We start from the raw sequence: 22,316 nt of genomic DNA, 5'->3' as shown, positions 1-22,316 counted from the left end.
TTTATATGATTTTAAATTCTTACTTTTTAATAAGTATATAGTTTTATCTTTTGTTTTCATATTTATAAATAAAGTAAACATATTTATAAATTGTTTAAAGTGGGAAAGTGCTCAGTCTGCTTTTAATTACAAGCAATATCAAAAAACAGCCAATATAGTAAGTATATTTGGTACCTCTCGTATCTTTACGCATTTTTTTGTGGACACTATGTGCGTAAATAAGCGAGAGGTGTAAACTTTATTATTTTTTCTTTGTAAATAGTATACTGTGTTATTTAACTATTAGGAAAAATATATTTAACAAAACTTAAAGCTCACTTATTTTGTATACTACACACTTATTCTAGTTTTCTGCACACTTTGGGAAACACCCAGAACTTATTGTTCAAAAACTATTTATCGACATTTAAAAAAAAGACGGCTTACTGTTGTAATTTAACTTATTTTTTATAAGTTTACTTGTTTTATATATGTAAGTTTTTTGAACGACAAAAAAAGCGATCAAAATGTTTATTTCTAAGACCTGTAAACGAAGAACCTTTCGGTATCGAGTCGCACGCCACGGATACCTTTTAACGTCTTGTCCATGACATAAAAAGAAAAGAATTTTTATGCAACTTTATATTTTTTAATGCAATTTGTTTCGCATTTTCCTTTTTTCAACTCAAATGATTCAAAGAAAATAACTTTAAAACTAATAACGAAACACAGTTTTAAAATATCATAATAAGAATTTGCTTGAATCAGAAAGTCAGTTAGTACTTGTTATAGTAGATTTAATATGATATTTGTAAAGTAAGGAAAACTTTTTCAACAAGAGATGTTTGATTTTAAAATACTTAATATGAGTAATTTTACTACAGAGTAATTTTACTATTTGAAATGAGTTTAAAAGTACTTAATTTTAACGTGATTTAGGAATAATTACGTATGTTACATAACTTAATATTAAATAAAAGGTTAACACCAGGTCTACCATAAAGAAAATTCCTTGACAGAATTTTTGAAGTATTTCATTCTACATCTAAAATACTTTTGCAATACTTAAGCTTTTGTATTTATTAATAGTCTTTTTAATTTCGGCTAATTTAAATATTTTTATTGTAATGTAACATATTTTTATGGATTAAACGAAAATAACTGAAGATAAGATAGTACCTACATTAGAAACTTATTTAGCAAAAAAGTTTATATTTTAGATGTGTTATTGACGAGGAGAAAAACAAACGTTGATTCTTACACTTTAACTTAGAAATTATTCGCATTTCTTTATCAACTTCTGTTTGTTTTTTCAATTCTAAAGCCATAAACTGTTCTACTTTGCTTTTTCGAGTTATTCACTTTCAACGATACAGTTTAAAGCTCTAGTGTTTGCACGCAGCACTACCGATTTAAAACTTTACCAACCAAGCATTAATTTGTTTGATGAAAGTCGTTTACATGCGGGTTTGTTAACTGCTAAAGTACATAACCAGAAAGATTACTTGTTAGTTGACGGATTTTGAACTAAAAAAACGAGCGTTTACTACAAATTTAAGTCGAAAAAATCGTCAAAGATGAGGTTGATGATTTAGCTTCCAAATAGTTTTCGACTCTATTCTCAGTTACATGCTTCAGTTATAACTTACCTTAAACCACTGTTTATAGGCTGATACGTCATATGAATTCATATAAGAACCCAACTAAGTCGCATTAACGTTTGTAAAAAGCTCAGAAAAAGAAGTAACGTAATAAAGTTTAATTATTTTTCATTTTCCTATGCATCAAAACTGATGCCTTATGAATAGTTATTTTTTAAAGTTTACAGTAAAATTAGATTAAGCTTTTGAAGCAGTTAATATTTCTAACGTTTTATGCGTAAAATCTTAAGTATCAATCAGATTTTTAAGTTACTAGATTTTTTTTATGTAAAAAATAGTCTAACTTTAGTTTTAAGTTTAACAACAAAATTTTAAGTGTTAAAAAATGACAAAAGTTATCTGTCAAATGTACTTTAAAAACATTTTGAAAAGAATACCTTTTAAAATAATTAGACATAACTATTACAAATTAAAGTACTGAGAAGTTTACTCTTAAAACGACTTAAGTCTACTTTTGTTTTATTGATAAAGTGTTATCATTTTATCTATTTTATAATTAAACCTTAGCTATCGATCATTTTTTCGTTGTGTTAAAGTTATTGAGGCAATCCATTTTTTCTTGCTTACCATCTTGCATCTAACTAAAACTTGCCTCCGCATTCCTAGTATTCCTAGATCACCAAATTTAAAAATCCCGTAGTTTTCATAAATATTATTTTTGCATATAAAACTTTACCTGATGTCTACCAGGTTCTTGTTTGGTATAAAAATGATGACAGAAACTAAAGACAACATGAGGAAACATGGCATAGTTTTAGTTTAAATATACGAGAGCTTTGCCTTTCTAAAAGTTTGAAATTCCTCACTTGCAGATAATTTTGATATGCACCAGAATTAGTTCTATAGTCGTGTTCCAATTCCTATCTTTTAAAGACTTTTACACGGTTTAATGTTATAATTTATATTAGATTGACAAAGTTTGACCTTTTAAGTTGTCAAATCAAGTTAGTTCTGTAAATATATCCCCACGATATTGAATTTAGCCACAGTTTTTTTTTTTCATGCTGGTTCCAAGTTTTAACTGTATTTATTGTGTAACCTAGTTTTGACGTTCAAGTGTTTCTAGATCTCCTCAAAGATTGTGAGCGTTTTGTTGTATGTTGCAAAATATCATCATTGAGTAACTAGCTGCAGTTAGAATGCCTAGTTTGTTGAGAACAGCGCCTTGCAAAATGCATTAGACTTTTCTGGAAGTCGAAACTTTGTAATGCATTGGTATCGCATCCCTGATATTAAGTCATGAATATCGAAATGTAACTGTACAGCCAATCATAATCAGCTTATTGCTAATTGGAAAATGACTTATTATTATGCATAAAAACTGGACTGATGATGCAATAATAACGCATTTTACCTTTTACTGGCTTGCAGCAACTTCTGTGTTATTGGTATCAGTCCACTTACAGCTTATTTGATTTAGATTTATTACTTGTTTGGACACAAATCCTATATTTGGATTTGAGTGTTGGTATCAGTCCGCTTACAGCTTATTTGATTTAAATTTTTACTTGTTTAAACACACACAATATATTTGATTTTGAACAGTTGAATTTCAACTTAGCAGTTAGCTTCCAGTTCAAAGTAAAATAACATTTTTGACTGCCTATTTGTACAATTTTATTAGGGGCTTATGCTATTACATTGCTAGGTTTTTTTTATATTTGACTTATTTGCTACTTCATAAATCTTGTTAGGACTGATACTTATTTAAACTAGTTTTTATAATTGACTAATTTGCCACTTTTGTAGATTTGTATTGAATTTAAAGCTTAATAAGTTCATTATCTTACATTTACTCTGTTTATTAAATTAAATTATCCTAGTCTCAATTATACCTAACATAGACCCTAAATATAAACCCCATTTAGTCTAGATGTAGACTATAACCCTCTAGAAAACTTTCCCACGATTTAGCATGGTCACTAATGTGTCCACCACCCCGGGTCACTCCCCGTAAGTCACAACTTAATAAAAAATGTTTTTCACTCTTGCAGTTGACTCTTGTTATTATACTATCAGGTTAGGAGATTTACTCTGATTGTTTCCTGATCTATTTCATGTAAGCGGGCGGCTTAAATACCAAAAAACAGCCACCAGACTTTTTCAATCACTTTGAAATGCTTAAACACTTTTAATTAACTACTATATCAGCGAAAAAAATACAGTATTTGGCTTTAAACAAAACATTGCGTATCTTTGATGTTCTCCGACCTGTAAAATATCTAAGTTTATGTTCAACCGTTCACTCTTTTCTGCTTGCAAGAAAAAAAATTTAAAGATAGTTGTTATGCTTTGTTTAAAGCTGTTAGAACAGGCCAATATTTATTTTTATCTTTACTAATAAAGTCAATGCAAATAACTTGCATTAAAAAGTTTTTAAATATATTACAGTTTCTAGTTCAAAAATATTACATAATTTTAACTTATTTACTTATACTAGCATTGGGTAGCTGTCTAAACTGCACGAGCGTACATAATTGCACGGGTGCACAAAATTGCACGAAGATACTTTTGCACGAGGGGATAAAATTTCTCGAAGATAATTTTGCAGGAAGACACTTTTGCACGAGCAGAAAATTTTGCACGGGTTAAATTTTTTTTTCTTAATTTTTTTCTTAGTTTTATTATTATTATTTTTTTTTTACTATCACTGTTACCCTAGTCTTAGCCTCGGTTGGTAAGTTATTGTATTTTTTTGTTTTTTTTTTAATTTCTTTTTTTTTATTACCACTGTTACTCCTAACCCTTGGTCGGTAGTTTATTATTTTTATTATTTATTATTATTATCATTATTTATTTTATTGTTAAAATTTTTAAAAGTTATTTTTTCATTTTCATTGATACTATCACTATTACCCCTAATCTTTACTTTAGGTCAGTAACTTTTTTTTGTTTTAGTTTTTTTATTAACTCATATTTCTTTTGATTAAGTTTTTTTTTCTGTTTACGTTTCTTTTTCTGTACTTTTTATTTTACTCTCGTGCAAAAATGTAACTCGTGCAAAATTGACCTTTAGTGAAAAATCTTCTTCGTTCAATTTTGTTCCTTCGTGCAATTTTGTGCCCTCGTGCAAATTTGGCTTCGTGCAATTTTGTGTTTTCGTGCAATTTAGTAACCTCGTGCAATTTTGTGTTTACGTGCAATACCTCGTGCAACTTTATCTTTGTGCAATTTAGACCCGTTCCCACTAGCAATTAAAAATTTTTGTATACTAGTAAACAGTTTTCTTTATCAGGAATGTTAAATATTTTTCATATTAAATATTTATAGACGGCTTTTTTCAAAGTTTCGACTTTTTATTTAGGTTACTTCTTAACTACATTCTAAAAGTTTGCAAGTAAAATACGCAAATATTTTAATATTAGTAAAGCTTCTGATCAAGATATATTTATTATTTTTTTTATTTTTATTTTATTTTGTGTAGCTGGCTCAAGAAAAACCACCGCTTTTCACTGGCAATACAAAAAATACTAATTTGCCAAAAAAGTTATGTTTTTCATTAAATACATATTTATAAAAGTTTTAAAAGAGTATTTAGATTTTTGAAAGTATATAGTCTTATTTATTTAAAAAATAAAAGAAAATTATCTATACAGCTAAAGACAATTTGAATACTTTCAAAAATACTTGTATAAACAAACTTAAAAATTTTTAAAATTAGTTTGCACTTTTTTTATAAAGCAGAATTAGACATTATCATTTCATAAAAAAATTATTATAGAGCAAATTTAAAAATCATTGAAGTTTTTTGTACCTTACATAAACTAAAATAATATTTTTAACTGTCTTTAGGATAATTAAATATATATCACAGTATTCACTTAAAGTTTATCTATCGACCACATGTTTTACGCTGTTATGTTTTATGCTTAAAATATTATCAAAAGTATAGTTTTTTGACTACTACTAAAGCTTTAAAATTTGTTTTTTATTCTTAAAAATGTAAAAGTTAAAAACAGCTATCAAACTAATAATTTTAGTATTGACTAGTTAGTACCTAAATCATTTAACAATATTTCTATTCTTAATTAAAAGTTTCCCAAATATAGCCATTTCATCAGCTTAAATTTAAATATTTAATATATTTTGAAACATAGTTATAGTCTACAGGAATAAATATTAGCTAAAAAAGAAGCATGTATATATGTTTACCTTTTTTATTGAAATTGAAAATAGCAAACTTGAGAAATACATATGTTTCAATGTGAGCAAATGTTCTAATACATAGTAGAGAGGAATGGAGAAAAAAAGGTAACGGGAAGTAAAAGATGAATTATTAAATTCAACTTTTCAGTTTTGAACTAGGGCTTCTGCAAGAAATTTAGATTTAAAGTAATAGCTTAAGTTTCGATAATTTTTAGAGATCTATATTAATGTTGTAATAAAAATAGTTTTACTTAAACTATTGCAGTTAAAATACAATTTTTACACAAAGTAAAATTAGAAAAAAAAAATTCAAAAAACTATTTTTGAAATAAAATAAATGCAATTACTCAGTTATAAAAGCTTCAATATATTTTTAGCTTTTTTAAACTTAAAATGGGTTTTAGATATATTGTTTTGAATTTTCTATGTTTTAATAAAATTTATAGGTTAGCCCATACTATTTATTAGAAATATTATAGTTAATATTTCATTTGTTACTAAAATTTTCTATTTTTCTACAAGGATGGTTTTACGGATGAGTTTTTGTTTAATAATTTTGAAAGTTGAAAACAGTGTACTAAATAATATTTAAATTTTAGCACTTATATATTAAACTAAAGAAATTACATTGTTTTAAAAATTTAATACAATCGTACAATTAATACTACAGAAATTTAAAGTTTAAACAAACATAACTCAAGCAAGAACATTTAAGTTTAATGAATTATAAATGTAACTAATATTCATAGTTATCGAGAACACTGAAATATTTATAAGCTAAATATTAACAAAAACATTGATTTTTAAATTTAACTATATGAAAAATTGTTTGAAGTTTTTTTAAACCAAAAATAAATTAAGGCTTTAAACAAAAAAATTTAAAACTTTACTTCTAGTATATGTAGTTATTAAATATTTCATTTTATAATCTTATAAAGTTTAATTTTAAATGTACTTAGAAAAAAATTGTAGCATTTCAAAGCCTTAAAAATATACTACTATTTAACTAGACTAGTTTAAGAAGTGATATAGTTTATACAAATTTATAAACGTTTTTAGTAAAAAGTACTTGATAAGATTTAAGCAGTTTAGAACTTTAACATAAATAAAACAACCTAAAAGTATTAATAGCATCTTTTGCTATATAGCTTAAAAATTATAATTTAACTCCAATCTGTCTGTTTTTTTAATTATTTGGAAGCTCCAAGCATACAGAATACAAATATTAGGCAGTTATGTTTAAATGTGCAAAAGATTGAAATAGAAAAAATAACTGAATTTCACCGCTTACAAAAAGCTGCTGAGCAACAATGTTAATAAGCAAAGTGTTATTAGTAGTACTAGTTCTCGCCACACTTTGTTCTTCATCTTGGTGTGAAAGGAGTCGTGTAAAATCTAAAACACAAACTGAATACGGAGTAAAGACTCATAATAAGACTAATTATGGACGAGGTAAGAAAATATTAAAAATTTCAAAAATTATTTAAACAAATGATTTTTATTGCAGGCAACTCATACAATAACGGACATAAAAGAAATTACAACTACATAGGTACTCGTATAAAAAGTATGATTTTTGTTTTTGTTTAATAGAAAAATAAATATTAGATAGAAAATACAATAAAAGATCTTCGGAAATTTTATTGAAGTGAAGCTTGTTTATTTTATTTTTGAAACTTTATTTTCACTTGGTTAGTGTAAAATTTAAACAAAAAGTATAACGTTATTTAGTTATTAGATCGCTTTTATCATAATAATGTAACTAATAATTAATTAGTTAAATTTTCTTTAATAAAAATATAAAGCTTTACAAAGCATTTGAAATTTAGAAACAATCTATTATAAAAGGATAGTTTCGTATCTAGACTAATGAACTTTACTAAATATTAAAAACTCAGTTGTCGTAGATAACAACTAGCATTTATTTCGGCCATAATCAACAAAGCTGAGGCGTTTTGTGCTGTGAATAATGGTTGTTTTTTTTAGTAGTTATTTGAGACGTCTCTGAAATACTTTGTAATGTGTTTAGAACGACTAATGTTTTTTAGGAAATTCCTACAAGAACTTTTACGAGAGCAATTATGAAAAAATCTCTTATATACTGAAGAACAATGAGAAGTAGGTTCTGTTAAAAATAGTTTGGAAAAATGATACCTAAAAACAGTTATTAACAAGTGAAAATTACGAATAGTAAACAATATACTTAAAAAGTTATACTAACCTAAAGTAAAAACAACTACTTAACGCAGAAAATATTTTTAGGTACACATGTTGTGTTAAAATACATTAAAACTGAATACGATTTAAACTGTTAATACTTCTACTTATTTATACTTTGTTTATACTTTATTAATTAGATACTTTTATATAACAAAGTTTAAGAAGTATAAGGAATACTTAATTTCGTTACTACTTGTAAAAAAAAACTTGCTTATTTTAAATAATACATAATTTAGTATAAATTAGCTTATAAATTAAAAAAAATATTTGATTTCCTAAATTTTACTTTAAAAAACACAAAACATAACGAATACAACATACTTTGAACATCATCTTGATGAAAAAATTACTTTGACAGTATATTCTATAAAGTGTAATGTAAAATAATTTACAATTATTAAAAAAAAAAGAAACAACCTGCACAAACATGTTTGGATGTTTTTATAGTTTTTTAAAATACTAATGTAATGAGAGTAGAATAATTCATAAGCTTTTAAGATAATTAGAAGATAGACTTGCTTAAAACTCATTAAAAATTAAGCTAAAGATTACTCTTTTGTTTTTTTTCTGTATTATTTTTAAAACAAAAACTTCAGCACTTAAGTAATAAATACTTTGTATTCAAGAAAAATTGTTGACAAATTTTGTAAAAATAAATTAGTGTGAGCTACTCAAATTCTATAGATAGTATCAAGAATTATTTACTGAAAATGTACTTTATGGTATCATTAAAATAAAATCAAAGTAATTTTTTTTCTAAATGCATTTTTTGAGTACAGAACTTACTTTACATTAACTTCAAAAGCTAAGTTTGTGTTTAACAGTTATACTATTTTATTAAAAACGTTTAAAACAAATATTTTGAAAATAACTTAACCGAACAAAAAATACATTTTGTAGGAGAGTAGAGATTTTTTTTGAGTTTTTTAAAGCAAAAAAAATCAACGCATAAATAATTAAGATTTTGTTACCAAGAAGAATTTCTTGTATAATTTTGTAAAAATAAGTTAATTTAGCTATTCGAAGTTTATATATAGTATTAATATATTGTTTACTGAATATTTACTTGATTGTATCAATGAAATGATGAAATTAAAATATTTATTTTTTGAATACATTTTTTGAGTACAAAACTTATTTTACTTTACATTTAATTCAAAAGCTAAGTTTGTTTTTAACAGTTATACTATTTTATTAAAAATTTTAAAAATAAATATTTTGAAAATAACTTAACCGAATAAACAATACATTTGTAGGACAGTAGAAAATGCTTTTTCGGCCGTGGCAACTTACAAAGAGTTAAAAAACAGCACGAAGCTACTCGAATATCCAGATGACAAGTACTTCATGTTAGTATAGTTTTCATTAAGTTATAAAAATACAGATGCTTTAAACCAAACGGTATTTTCAAAACGAAGTAAATTTTTATTTAAGGTTTTTAACAAAAATTAGATTCAAAGTTACAAACTAGAAAATATACTTAAATTAAACTTAAATTTGTATTTTCACAACTAATAAATGTCTAGACATATTCCTGTGTATTCTATAAACCCGAGTTTCAACATTGATAACAACAAACCGTACACACAATTTATTTTTCCCTTAGACGACATGTACCTTAATTGTCTTGTAGTTCCAATGTTTTATATTTTTTTTGATACTCCGATAGCAAGAAAAGGTAAGTTATGTTTTCAGTAAAAAGAATTAAGATATAACTTAACTTAAGTTAAAGCAACGAAGTTAAATATTTTATTTTATCTCAAAAGTATTTTGACAGTTAATACATTTTATCTTGACAAAATAGTAGCATGTGTGAAACAAAAGACGAAATATTTTTTTTTAAATGTCTAAAAAGCCGTAAAATATTTTTGCCCAATTGAAAGAATCATAGTTTGAATGCTTTATTTTAAATATTCTGTTTATTTTTTACAAAGACTTTTTAACTTTAGTTTGATTGAGAAGACTTTCCAAGCTCCATCTCAACCAACGTGTTTTATTTATAGAAATTTGCACGAACATGTTCAAAGAGCGTGTGAAGTTGAACTCAACATTCTACCCGCCTTCGCACTACAACAACGCACGAGCCAGTGTCCCAGCAAACATAACATTGTGCTGCGTACCTACTTCTTCCGATGGTAATAACACCGGTAGAAGTGCTGCTGCTGGTTTAAAAGCGAAATATTTATTAAAGCATCTTGTATGCGTGATAAGCTCTTTTACTTGCTTTAATAGCTTTTTCTGAATGAAGTTTTTCACAGTTGTTCGATCAAATAAACTAAAGCATTAACGACATCGACGTTTATCATTTGTTTTCTTTTTGGTTACATTTATTTTTAATTAGTAATATGAGTTACTATTTGTATAGTGTTTAGATACGTGTGAAAAGTATCTTCTGCAGCTTATTCAAAAAAAATTGGTTAGTTAGCGTTGTAAAACTATAGTAAAGAAATAATTTGTTTTAAAAGTGTAATACAAGCTAAAAAATTTTTTGAAAGTTAAACAATGTTTTCAATTGTTGAGATTCGACGATAAAATAGGCTGTATATTATGTAAAAGTTATATAAATTTGCTTTAAGTTTTTTTTTTCTAACTGTGAGTTTAGTATAAATTTTTTCTGTAATTTAGATAATTAAGGCTAACTCAAGCTGGGTAGGTACCACAATTAAACAGTAATTTTTTGCACTGGTAGTAAGTTTAGCACGGTGCGTCAGTTTTGCACGGCGTCACTTATTTACATCGTCACTTTTCTTGAAGAAACAAAAATCTTAAAAAGCAGCTTCTCAGGTATAAGTATAACTAAATTTTGTTTGCAAAATGTTTCGATGACTTATCTAAAAAAATTTTCGCAACTTGACGACTTTATTTAATAGAACAAGAGTCTCTGTAAAACTTCTTCAAACAAATAAGTCTGGTTCTAAAGATATTTAGAAGTTTTATAACCTTGGTATTTAAACTATTTAACTATATAACTAGTTAAAATATTTAAATTTACTGTAGAATACCTACGTAAAACCACAGTTTTAATTTTATTGTAGCCAATTACACTAAACATTTACAATTTGAACCGGATAGTATTTAAAATTGTATCGGAAAAGTGTCTGTTTTTATTTTCATTTCATTTAGATCTACTTTTACATACAAAAATATTATTATAATAGAAAAAATCTTCTAGCGGCTGGAAACTTATTTTTAATTTTTTTAATATTTTCAGAATTAGGTAGGTTGAGTTCCACCTTGTTTTAACATCTTGCACAAGGAACAAGGCTTTTTGCATTGAACCCATAGTGACCTGAGTTTTTTTTAGTTTCTCGCACGCTGTAGATGAATCCTTAAAGTGGCCGATAGTTTGACAGTTCTTGGCTATTAACACACTTTTGTTACTTTCTGAAAAGAGTGTATCTTTAATTATCAGCTGAAACGTGTGAGAGAAACAGGGTGCTGAAGAGGGTTGTAGCATCATCCTATCAGCCTTTATGTTAAATTCATTACCGTGCAGAAAAACTTGAATGTGATTCATATCAATACCAAATTTTAAAGCACCTCCTTTATGTTTTCACAAGTATTAAAGCCAGTGTGGGAACCTTCTATTTCCATACAGTGCAAAGCTCAGTGTTTGTACTCAAAACTTTCATTTAACCAATGCGCTGTTAAAGAAAGATAAGATGTCTTTGTATTCGAATTTGCCCACATGTCACTTGTAAATAGTGATGTACCGGATCCTCAATTTCGGGTCCGGCCGGACCCGAATCCGGACTTTTTTTTCAAATTAGAATCCGGCCGGAACCGGATCCGGACTTTTTTTTCAAATTAGAATCCGGCCGGATCCGGATATTAGACAAAAATGGCAATATCCGGCCGGACCCGGATAGTGAGTCCGTTACACAACTAGTATAAACTAGCCTGAGTTAGAATGAGGTTTTTAAAAACTGAAAAAAAAAAAGAACTTTAATCTAATAATAAGTAGAACAGCTAGCCACAAGGTTTACAAATTTAGGTGTTATTTACAATTAAAAGTCTTAAATCAAGTTCTTGAACAAAATACACTAGAAAATTACAAAATTTTTAAAACTGGATCAGCTCTAACCCATTCAAAATCTAAAAGAAAACTAGCCTGGGTTTTTATAAAAAACTAAACTAGCCTGAGGCAGTCTAAGATTTCTAAAATTCCCAAAAATTTTCAAACTAGCAGGGTTGCCACTGTTTACGTCATTAAAACTATCTAGAGTAAGTATAAACAAGCCTGAGTCAGAATGAGGCTTTTAAAAACTGAAAAAATTACTTTAATCTATTAATCAGTAGAACAGCTAGAAAAGGTTGACAATTTGGTAGTAAAGTTGTGGACTGATTGTGGTACATTTAACTTATTAGTACTACCCATCATATTTAAATCCTACCTTATTTAATTAATATCTAACAAATACTAAATTCTAACTGATACTATTTTCTATAATCAGACACGACAGTTTTGAGTAATGAATCTTTTATATAAAACATAACAAGTAATACTAGCATATACAAAATTATTAATTACTTTTGTAACACTTTAAAAACTGAAAGCTCTTTAAATCTATACCAAAAGACTTAAAACAATAAACTAAATATTAAATAAAAATTTTAGTCAACAGGAAACTGTAAAATTTTAATAAACTATTAAACTATAAACCTGGCTTAAATATTTAAACAATTAAACACCCGGTAAAATATTCTCTTTTAAAACAAAACACTACTTACAAAAACCATTCACAAAAAAGTTCAAGAAGTTTTCTTGCATAAAGCTGCACACCAAACTAACTAACTGCTTACATATAAACTGCCTGTCATGTTCTGATGTTTTGTTGCATCAGTATTTAGTTTGAAACATTTCGTCATATGATTCTCATTGGTTCGTACATTCAACCGTATTAACTCTAAATATTCTCTGAGCTCAACTTTAAACAATAAATAATGCAAGTATTCATTCCAAAGTTTTCAATTTTACAACATATATAAAAAGTTGCATTTCTGAAATGTTTATTTCATAGTTTATATGTAAACAAATGATAATTAGTCACGTGTACAAAATGAGCCAATCACGGTAGGTGAATAGTTTTAACTGACGAAAATTATTCTTATTAATTTACACAGGGTTTGATTTTGAAAAAATTCTTTTCAGTATGCTCTTTTTCACTAACTAAATTCGGGTCCGGACTTTTTTTTAAAATTAGAATCCGGCTGTATCCGGATCCGGACTTTTTTTTTCAAATTAGAATCCGGCCCGATCCGGATATCAGACAAAAATGGCAATATCCGGCCGGACCCGGACTCGGATAGTGAGTCCGGTACATCACTACTTGTTAATAACAACGAAGCTTCTGATAACTCAGTTTATATTTTTATTTCAAACTTTCATAAGTCGCAGGTAGCATTGTATAAGTGAGGTATTTAGTGCTCGGCAACAATTAACTTGGCTCTAAAGCAGCCAACATGTCTATAAAACCTTGATCGCTAGTAATTGAAAATGGTTGGTTGTCCATAACAATCATGTTCATAGTTTTTTAATAAAACTTGATTGCTTATTGATCGTTTGTTTTCCATACTTTAACAGGGCGATAACTCTCAATACTAGCTTGGTTCATTGCTGTTAGCTTCTTTTGTTTCGGAGTTGGGTACGAACTATCGCTGACTGCTTTAATAGATGATGATGATTTTCTAGCCTCTGAAATTTCTCTTTGATTGTTTGAGTTTAAATCTTTTAGTAAAGAAGAAGTGCTGTACGAATTAGCATTACATCTTTAATGAGCCTATTGAAAAGACTGCAAATTGCATAACGAGGGTCTTCTTCACTTACGTTAAAAAATTTCAAGGCAATTGACATTTTCTGTTAACAAACTATGTAACTATTATAAATTAGTAATCCTAAAAAAAACATGACTAGTCTTATGTTTCTACAGGGTTGCCATCGTTTTTTCTAAAAAAACTCTATTGAGTCCTCTTGAGTTTTATCTAGCGCTTTAAAATGTTTTTTTTAAATTTGTAAAGTTATTAAAATTCAAGTTTTTTCAAAAAAATATGGTTATAAAAAATTGAACTACAAGAAGTTGATTTCAACTAAATCTTATTCAACTAAAAATCTAGAATATATATTTTCCGAAATTTTAAAAGTTCTCAAATTTACAAAACTATCCTGACTGTGTATAAATCTTGTTCCTAATTACTTATTCAAAAAAAAACCAAATCATATCTTCCTACATTTATTATGAGAGCTAAAAACGTTTTCTACTCAAAAACTTTTTAAAATTTTCATCAAATTAAATTAGATCTGGGGTCGGCAAACTGCGGCCCGCGGGCCAAGTGCGGCCCTCGAAGGGTAAGTTTGCGGCCCGCGAGCACGTTTTTTCTTTAAATGGAATGTGGCCCGCGAAAAAAAAAGTCTACGGCCCGCGAGCATGTGAATGTGGCCCGCTGAACTAAAATACAAAAGTATTTTTTTTGCTAATTTGTTTCAATTTGATTAATCTAGTTTTACGTCCCTGTATTTATTTTTCCTTTATCTGAAACCCCAATAGTCTTAACTTTGTTTCAAAAGTCATAATACTGTACCATATCTCATAGAGTAACTTTTTGTTTTCTTGTAATACCAAGTTAGGTTTTTAAGTGGCGATGTAAGATATACCAGAAATGCTAAACAAGTATTTATAAGCAGTAATATTTATACATCTACTTTTAGGAAAAGATCCAATTTCATTTCTTAACTCATAGACTTTTTATAACATCTAACAAACAGTTAATCAAAGAACAAGCCAAAATTAAACCAGGTCATCGTATTGATTTTTCGTTTTTGTACTATTTTTCGAAGCTATCGGTGGTTAAGTTTGTTTGAAAAGGTTGTGTACAGTAATTAAGTTAATGTTTTCATAATTATTTCAAGCTTGTTGTCTTCGCACATAATGCTTCCTGGTTTAAAACTAAATAAAGTTAATTGATAAACAACATAAGTCCAAGATCTGGTTTTAAGCAAAATCATATTACTATCATTAATCTAGCAATAATTGCAGTAGCAACATTGTTTACAAAGACTTAAAATCAACACCTATTGTACTTGCTAATTGCGCGTTTGCTATTAAAATGTATTTATGTATTGTTGTGCTTTGCATCGGAATAAACCTAGAAATTATTCTAAAGTTTCAAAGTTAGTGAAAACATCTCTTATAAAAGTTCTCAGATGAGCAGTATCTATAGTAGCAGTGCTCTCATCTTAAATATTGATAAAGGTCTTAAAGTGGTTTTTGCGGCTTTATAATCTTCAGACCTCTTTAAATATGAATTCTTGTTGTCATTGAAGAAATAAACAAAAATATTTTGCTACCGCCAACACACTTTCTATAAAAAAAATTCAATTTTAAACGGTATCTCCTTTTAAGTAATTACTTTTGCTACTTTACAACTTGCTTAAACAACTTTTTTCTGATCTTTCTGTAGTAACAGGAAGATAATCATGTGCTTTGTTGAAACCGGCTTAGTCAAATTTTTTTTATTTCGTTTCTCGCAATAACTCTAACTAACGTTTTTTAACTTTTATTGTTCGTTTTATACTTCACATTTACTCTTTTTAAACGCAATATTTTATTGCAAATAAAGAATTGATATAATGCTCAATAAAAAAATAGTTTTTCTATTAATGACTTAATGAATTTTTATACTTTAGTTAAAAATATTTAAAAAACTTAATTGTCTATCCAATCTGACTTACAAAATGTATTTTTAAATATACTTAATTAATAGTTGACTGTAGTGTAGTTTATTAATTGTAACTTTTTTCTACCCAACTTACATTTTGTGCATTTTTTTATAATGATGGTATTTAAGTAAAGTATTTAAGTTTAATTAACAGTAAATTTTAGCTTTTTCAACTTTTAATAAACTTAGACCTGTTTGATATAACTCAGTCATTTTCGCTTTTTAAGTGGCAACCATGTAAAAAACTAATTTATAATAAATCGATTATTTTACTTAAGTATTTTAGTATAAACTATGTTAAATTTTTTTTTAGTATTTATACTGTACAAATAGGTATGTATATTATTTAGTTAAGTAATTACTGAATAGTTAAATAGTTAAAAATATTTAAAACGCAAAAATTATTTCCAAAATTTAATATTTTTAAAAATATGAAAAAGTAGTTCATTATATAAAAAAATTTATATAAGTGCCCCAAAGATGTTTTTCAAGCTCGGTTTTCATAGAAAACTAGATTGTAAGTAAAATGATAAAAATTTTAAGTTAAACTTATTAAGTGTTCGAGACAGTACGTAGTTTTTAAGACTTAAGCATAATGATCGATATAAATTTTATTCCAATGAATATGTATAATTAAAAAGCGTTTTATGTGTACCGAAAAGTCACTTTAAATAATAAACTGAATAAAAGTAAAACTTTCTTTAGTGTAACTAAAACTAAAACCAAAAGATTATTCAAAAGTCACTAAAACTAAAACTGCGGCCCGTGAAGAATTAGAAATCTTGAATTTGGCCCGCGAGCACCAACTACCTGCCGACCCCTAGATTAGATCATGGTTATAATTAAGATGATAACTTAAAAGTTTTTGATTAATTACTGTATGTACCTGCATTTTTACAACAAATGATTTATTAACTGAAGTTAAACTAGTTTGTTTTTCTTCACAAGTTTTATAAATATTAAATATTCGAACCACAATAATCTAAGTACACAAAACTGAAAGAAGCATATGGTGGTAAACAAAGTCTTTCCAGACTAATTGGATCCGGACTCAGTCAAATTTTAACTAGTATCGAGCCGGTTCCGGATCTTTTTTAAAAACAAAGATTCGGCCAGATCCGGTTCCAAGCAAAAGATGGTCGGTTCCAGATCTTGGATCCGGTAAATAACTTGTAATAGCTAACTTTCGAATCTTAGTAAACCAATATTTTAAAAGCAGATAAATTACAATAAATAAAGTTAACAATGAACTTCTATTTACTTAAATAAAAGTTTACTACATTTCGCATAAAATATAAAACCTTAGTACTAAAGATTAATCTTAAAAACAAACAATTATGTAGTTTTTTTAGAACAAAGTAAATAAAATCAAAGCAGAAATTAATTTATTACAGAAAAACTCAAAAAGATCAAAAATCTACGCATCAAAACAAATTTTTTTATTTTTAAATATTAGGCAGGCTAATACAACGATCGAATTCGATTCGAGAGTCCCGCTCATAAATTTCCTCACTCCACACGTCATCTTCAACGTCATAAAATGTCACCACGTTCGATCCGCGCTGGAAAAACACGATTTTGCTCCCAATCAATACAGCCCCTCTCACTCGTATCATTTCCGATCGAAAAACGTGTCCGGGCGGCTTCAAAGCAACGAACTCCCAGCAGCGCCCCTCGTAAACCTCAAAACTGCCCCCGATGACAAACAACTTGTCCTTCACAGCCAGCAACGTGTGTCCGGCCGCGCCATCGATCATGTTGGGCATCGGACGCCACGTACCGTCCCGGTAAACCTCACAAGTGTCTTTGTTGTTTTCCCCAACAACGCCCAATCCCCCGTAACCACGATGCCGCCCAGGTAAACAGCGCACGCGGCCCCTTGTCTCGGCTCCTTCATTGGCTCCACCTCGAACCACGTACCTCGCCTCGTTTCGTACTTGAAGCACATATTCGTTTCAAAGAACCAACTTCCCTCGGGCAGCAATCCCCCGATGAGGTAAATACCGTCTTTGTACGCGCACGCGCAGAAACGGTTCAGTCTGACGTCACCGAAGTGGGTCTTCCCCCTCCAAGCGCCGGTTTTCAAGTCATAAACGTCGAGCGTCAACATTTTACTCCTTTTCCAAAAAATAAAGTCGTAGAGACGCCCTTCACAATATACAACCTCACGATTAAGGTTTACAGCCTTCTTCAGGAAAGTTTGTTTGACGCTTATTAACTTTTTTTCTAGGTTGTCTAGTTTGAAAACGCTTGGCTTAGTAGCGTGACCAAAACTCAATACGTTTCTATTCTTTCTGAGCTCATCCACAAGTCCGACAATTTCCTCATTGTTTTCTAATGTTGAAATCTTGCAGTAAATGTCCTCCAGTGGGTTGCCCGTCAGCAGTGGAAGGCGGACTTTCAGCAGAAGACTGTTCACGTGCTCACTTCTTTCGTTGATTTTGCGCTTCAGCCAGCGGTATGCGGCGTGAAATTCCGAATAAACGTGAAGCTTGTGGCTCGAAACAAGCTTCGCGACAGTTTTGTGGTCAAGTTCAACATAACTGTCAGTTTCAACCACCGTAAAAATGTTTTGCTCCATGTAACGCACAGATGCGTTTAAAAAGCAGGGTAAGTTGTATAGGTTTGCTATTTGGTAGAAAGGCGCAGCGCTGTCAGGATTCATGTTACTTTCTGCGTACAAGCGCAATTTGCGGTCTGGTACTTCATGCAGAAAAATGCTGTGCAGTCTCAGGTGCTTGACTAGTGTTTCCTTCTTCATCATACCTGTGTAAAACGTTTGAAGTAGGAGTTAGTCGAACTCAAAACGTTACTTAAAGTTGTGCAAGCTTTTATTTTACTCACAAGAAAAGTTGCAAAACTTTTTGATTTTAATTTCAACACTCTTTTTTTAGATCAATTTATAACAAGAAAAATGGTTATTAAACTACTTGAAATTGGTAACACTAACATTTAAAAGTAAAAAGTAAAAGTTGTAGCTTAAGGTGATAGGTTTGTAGCTAAATTTAAATTTAAGGTAATGTAGTCAACTTTCATTTTTTTAATAAATACACTACAAAACAAAAAACATAACTAAGACATTTCTTTCAAGTTTTAAAACTTTTAATAACTTACATCGTTGAGACAGCTTTTCCAAACAAGATGTGAAGTTTAAACAATGGTCGTCACTCGACTCACTGTGATAGCATTTTAAAGTGTTCTGCTTGCACATTCTAACAAATCTATTTGTTCCTGAATACTGCAGACTCGATGATTTGGTTTTTGTTGCCATGCTTTGGTGAATTTTTGGTTTGGCACTCATTTTACTTATTCATAAACTGAAAAACTAGAGTTTTTTTTAAATATGAAAAAATGTTAGAAGTATTAAAAGAATACTTCTTAAACAAATCTGGACATAATTTATTTTTTCAACTAAATTTTAAGAAAAACTTTAGTTTGAAAGTAATATTGTAATGAGAAACTTTAAATTGTGTATGACAACAAATTTGTTCCGAGGTTTTTATTAATTATAACAGTTTTGTGTTATTAAAAAATTTTTATTCTAAACAATTCCATATATCAAACTACGGAAATTAACCAACTTAAGTCTAAAAGAACATATAAATATGTTTATACATAAACATTTTAAGTCTTAGACTATTACAAGCAAAATAATCAAGTCAATTACACAAACTAACCAATAAAGATTTATAGCATAAGGTAACTGAGAAATTAATTGTTACTTTTTAATAGGTAGGACAGTAGTTTTTTGCTGGTTTTCTCGAGGTTTTATAAATTTTTGCAGGTTTATGAGATCTTATTTTTTTTAGAAGTTAATTATTTTAAGTTTAAATATTATATTTTTTTTTATTTCAACTACTTAAACGATACATTGTTGCTTTTAATTTTTTTTTATTCTATTGAAACCTGTACTAATATTTTGAGTCGATATCTTTGAATTATTTTTTTTTTGATGTATAGCAAAAATAGCCATACAATCTAGTCAAAATTTATTGCTTGTTTTAATTTGTTAAAAACAATTTGTTTGAGTAATTATTGCTTGAGACAAAAATAATTTTTGTTGAACATAAAAATTATTCTAGTTTTATCTCGGATAAACTTTGAATGTACATTTTGTTAATTTACAGTGTTTTGCTAAACTAATAAGATTTATTAATTTATAAATGATTAGCTATTTGTTAATTTTCTGGTTTTTCAGTTATTTTGTCAAAATTGTCAAATTTTAGGTTTCGTGGCCATAATGTTTAGAACGTAAAGATAAACTATTTTTTCCGGAACGGGTTTAAATTGCACAAAGACAAAATTGCACGAGGGGACTAAATTTTACGAGAACAAAATTGCACGAAAGCACAAAATTGCACAAAGCCAAATTTGCACTAGTGCACAGAATTATACGAGGGAACAAAATTGCACAAAAACGATTTTGCACCAAGGTCCAATTTTGCACGAGTTACATTTTTGCACGAGAATAAAAAAAACAGAAAAAAAAAGTTAAAGAGAAAAAAAATTAAAAAAAAAAATTACTGAACGAGGGAAAGAGTTAAGGGTAACAGTAATAGTAAAAATAAAAAATAACTAATAAAAATGATTATTAAAAAATAAAAATTAAAATATATGTAATTAGATGCATACTTTAATTTAGTAAGTATAATTATTGTTTTAATAATTTTATCTCAAAAAACTGTACATAAGAAATTAAGACCATCATTTACGTTAAAAGCAATATAATGCAGGACTTATAAAATTTTACTATTGAACTAATAAATTAACTTCAATTGATTTATTATTTTTTAGCCAATTTGTACATTGTGCATACTTTACTTGAAACATTAAATGCAATATATTTAACAGAGTTAAGTTTTATTTATTTAGCAGAGACTCTAAATTCTAATTTTGTTTTCTTTACTTAGTTTTCTTTACTTTGTATAGCAATTAAAATTGAGCTTTATCATCGCAAATCCCCTAACATTTTTCATTATATTTTACACTTTTACAACTGATGAAAAATTGAATAATTCATACAATTTTTGATCAACCCACCACAATGCTACTTCATCTTTATCTTATCATCCAACAAAAATCAATAGCATGAAATTGTACATTCGGTTGTCTTTCTCTTGAGTGAACATTTTTTATTTAAGAGAAAGATTTTGCAGGGTTTTATTAAATGAGACGAAAAATCCAACATCAGTTACAAAAAACTAGCCTGAATTTGTGGGAAAATTGAAAAAGTATTATTTTGAGCAAAAAGCTGTAAAAAGTACTGTTATTACAGCTGATGTATCTAAAAATACCCAAATAATAATCTAATTGATATCAAGAATTTTTCGAGTAAAAAAAAAACTTTGTTTTAAGAATCTATCCTGATAATTATGTTAGTTATCTAAACCAGCCTGAGTTTCACAAAAAAAAAACACGCATGTGTAAGCCTGAGTTTTCAAAAAATTTGAACTACCCTGAACTATCCTGAGAGTATGGCAATCCTCTTACAATCACAAAGGTTCAACCTTTTTTAATAACTATGATTTAAACTGAATTAACTAAATTTTCACTAGATAAAGCTAGAGATAAAATTAAAATGTTTTAATTTAACTGGTCCTAGATACTGGTATATCTAATAGTAAACAAATTTTTAATTCAAAGATTTAAAAAGTATCAAGTCTCACAACTGTAATTTCTATAAATTGAAAATAGATATAACAACCTGAAAAATTTATATTCAACTATATTTTACAGAAATCTAAGACAATATTCATTCAAAAACATCTTTATTAAAGCAAACAACAAATAAAATCAATTTCGGCTAACGCTTTTCAACTACTTTGTTAGCAACTAATTTTAAGATTAATTTTTGAGTAAATAAATAGTTAGAGGTTACATCAGAAAAATCAATTAACATTAATTAGCATAATTGAGCAAAAATTAATTCGACATTCATAATTCATAAATGCATATATAAAACAGTTGATCAGTAATTTAACTAAGATAAGCAACAATAAAAACAAAAAATAACCGACATAATTCAAATAAAATTAAACAAAAAATTAATTTACTTTAAAAAATTTTTGTGTAATTTTATTTGAACTTTGTTGCTAATTTTTTATGTTTATTGTTGCTTATCTTAGTTAAATTACTAAACGTAAACACTTTTAATCGTTTTTGTAAGAAGACCAGGGGCGTGTCCAGACTTTTCAAAATGAGGTAGCATTTTTTTTGTTTAATTAAAACGTATTTTTCGTTTTTACTTTAGAAAACTAAAGTATGTCTATTGTCATATTATATTGTACACTTGTTTATTTAAGTGATTGATAGAGTTTCATTTTTTGATTTCTTCTCTTTTTAAGGAACAAGAAAGTACTTTTACTAAAAGTTTTAAGTTTAATTAGATTTACCAAGTACTTTTTGTATAGTGAAGTTAACACTTTACTTCTTTGTTTATTTATTAGTCATTTAATTATGTTTAAAATTAATAATAGTAATAATGTATTTTCTAAGTTATTTATTTTATTAAAATCGAATATTGTTTTTACTATTATCCTAAGTGCTTATTATCTATATTATTAGTTTTTATTTATTTTGTTAACATTCACTTAT

The 22,316-nt window shown here is 27.8% G+C and overlaps 1 protein-coding gene across 1 annotated transcript; it reads left to right on the top strand.

Moving 5' to 3' along the window:
* Positions 1–6,949: 6,949 nt before the first annotated feature.
* On the top strand, positions 6,950–10,296 carry LOC145831947 (uncharacterized). Its single transcript, XM_082939303.1, has 6 exons — positions 6,950–7,238; positions 7,294–7,353; positions 7,835–7,904; positions 9,263–9,355; positions 9,533–9,684; positions 10,010–10,296. The coding sequence occupies exons 1-6, from the start codon at positions 7,097–7,099 to the stop codon at positions 10,246–10,248; spliced, it is 756 nt and encodes a 251-aa protein (XP_082795429.1). The 5' UTR covers positions 6,950–7,096; the 3' UTR covers positions 10,249–10,296.
* The last annotated feature ends 12,020 nt before the right edge of the window (positions 10,297–22,316 follow it).

Source organism: Thalia democratica, chromosome 3 (assembly GCF_965202585.1).
Source record: "Thalia democratica chromosome 3, ktThaDemo2.hap1.1, whole genome shotgun sequence".
Classification (NCBI taxonomy): Eukaryota; Metazoa; Chordata; class Thaliacea; order Salpida; family Salpidae; genus Thalia; species Thalia democratica.
This window is presented reverse-complemented; position numbering and strand designations above follow the sequence as displayed.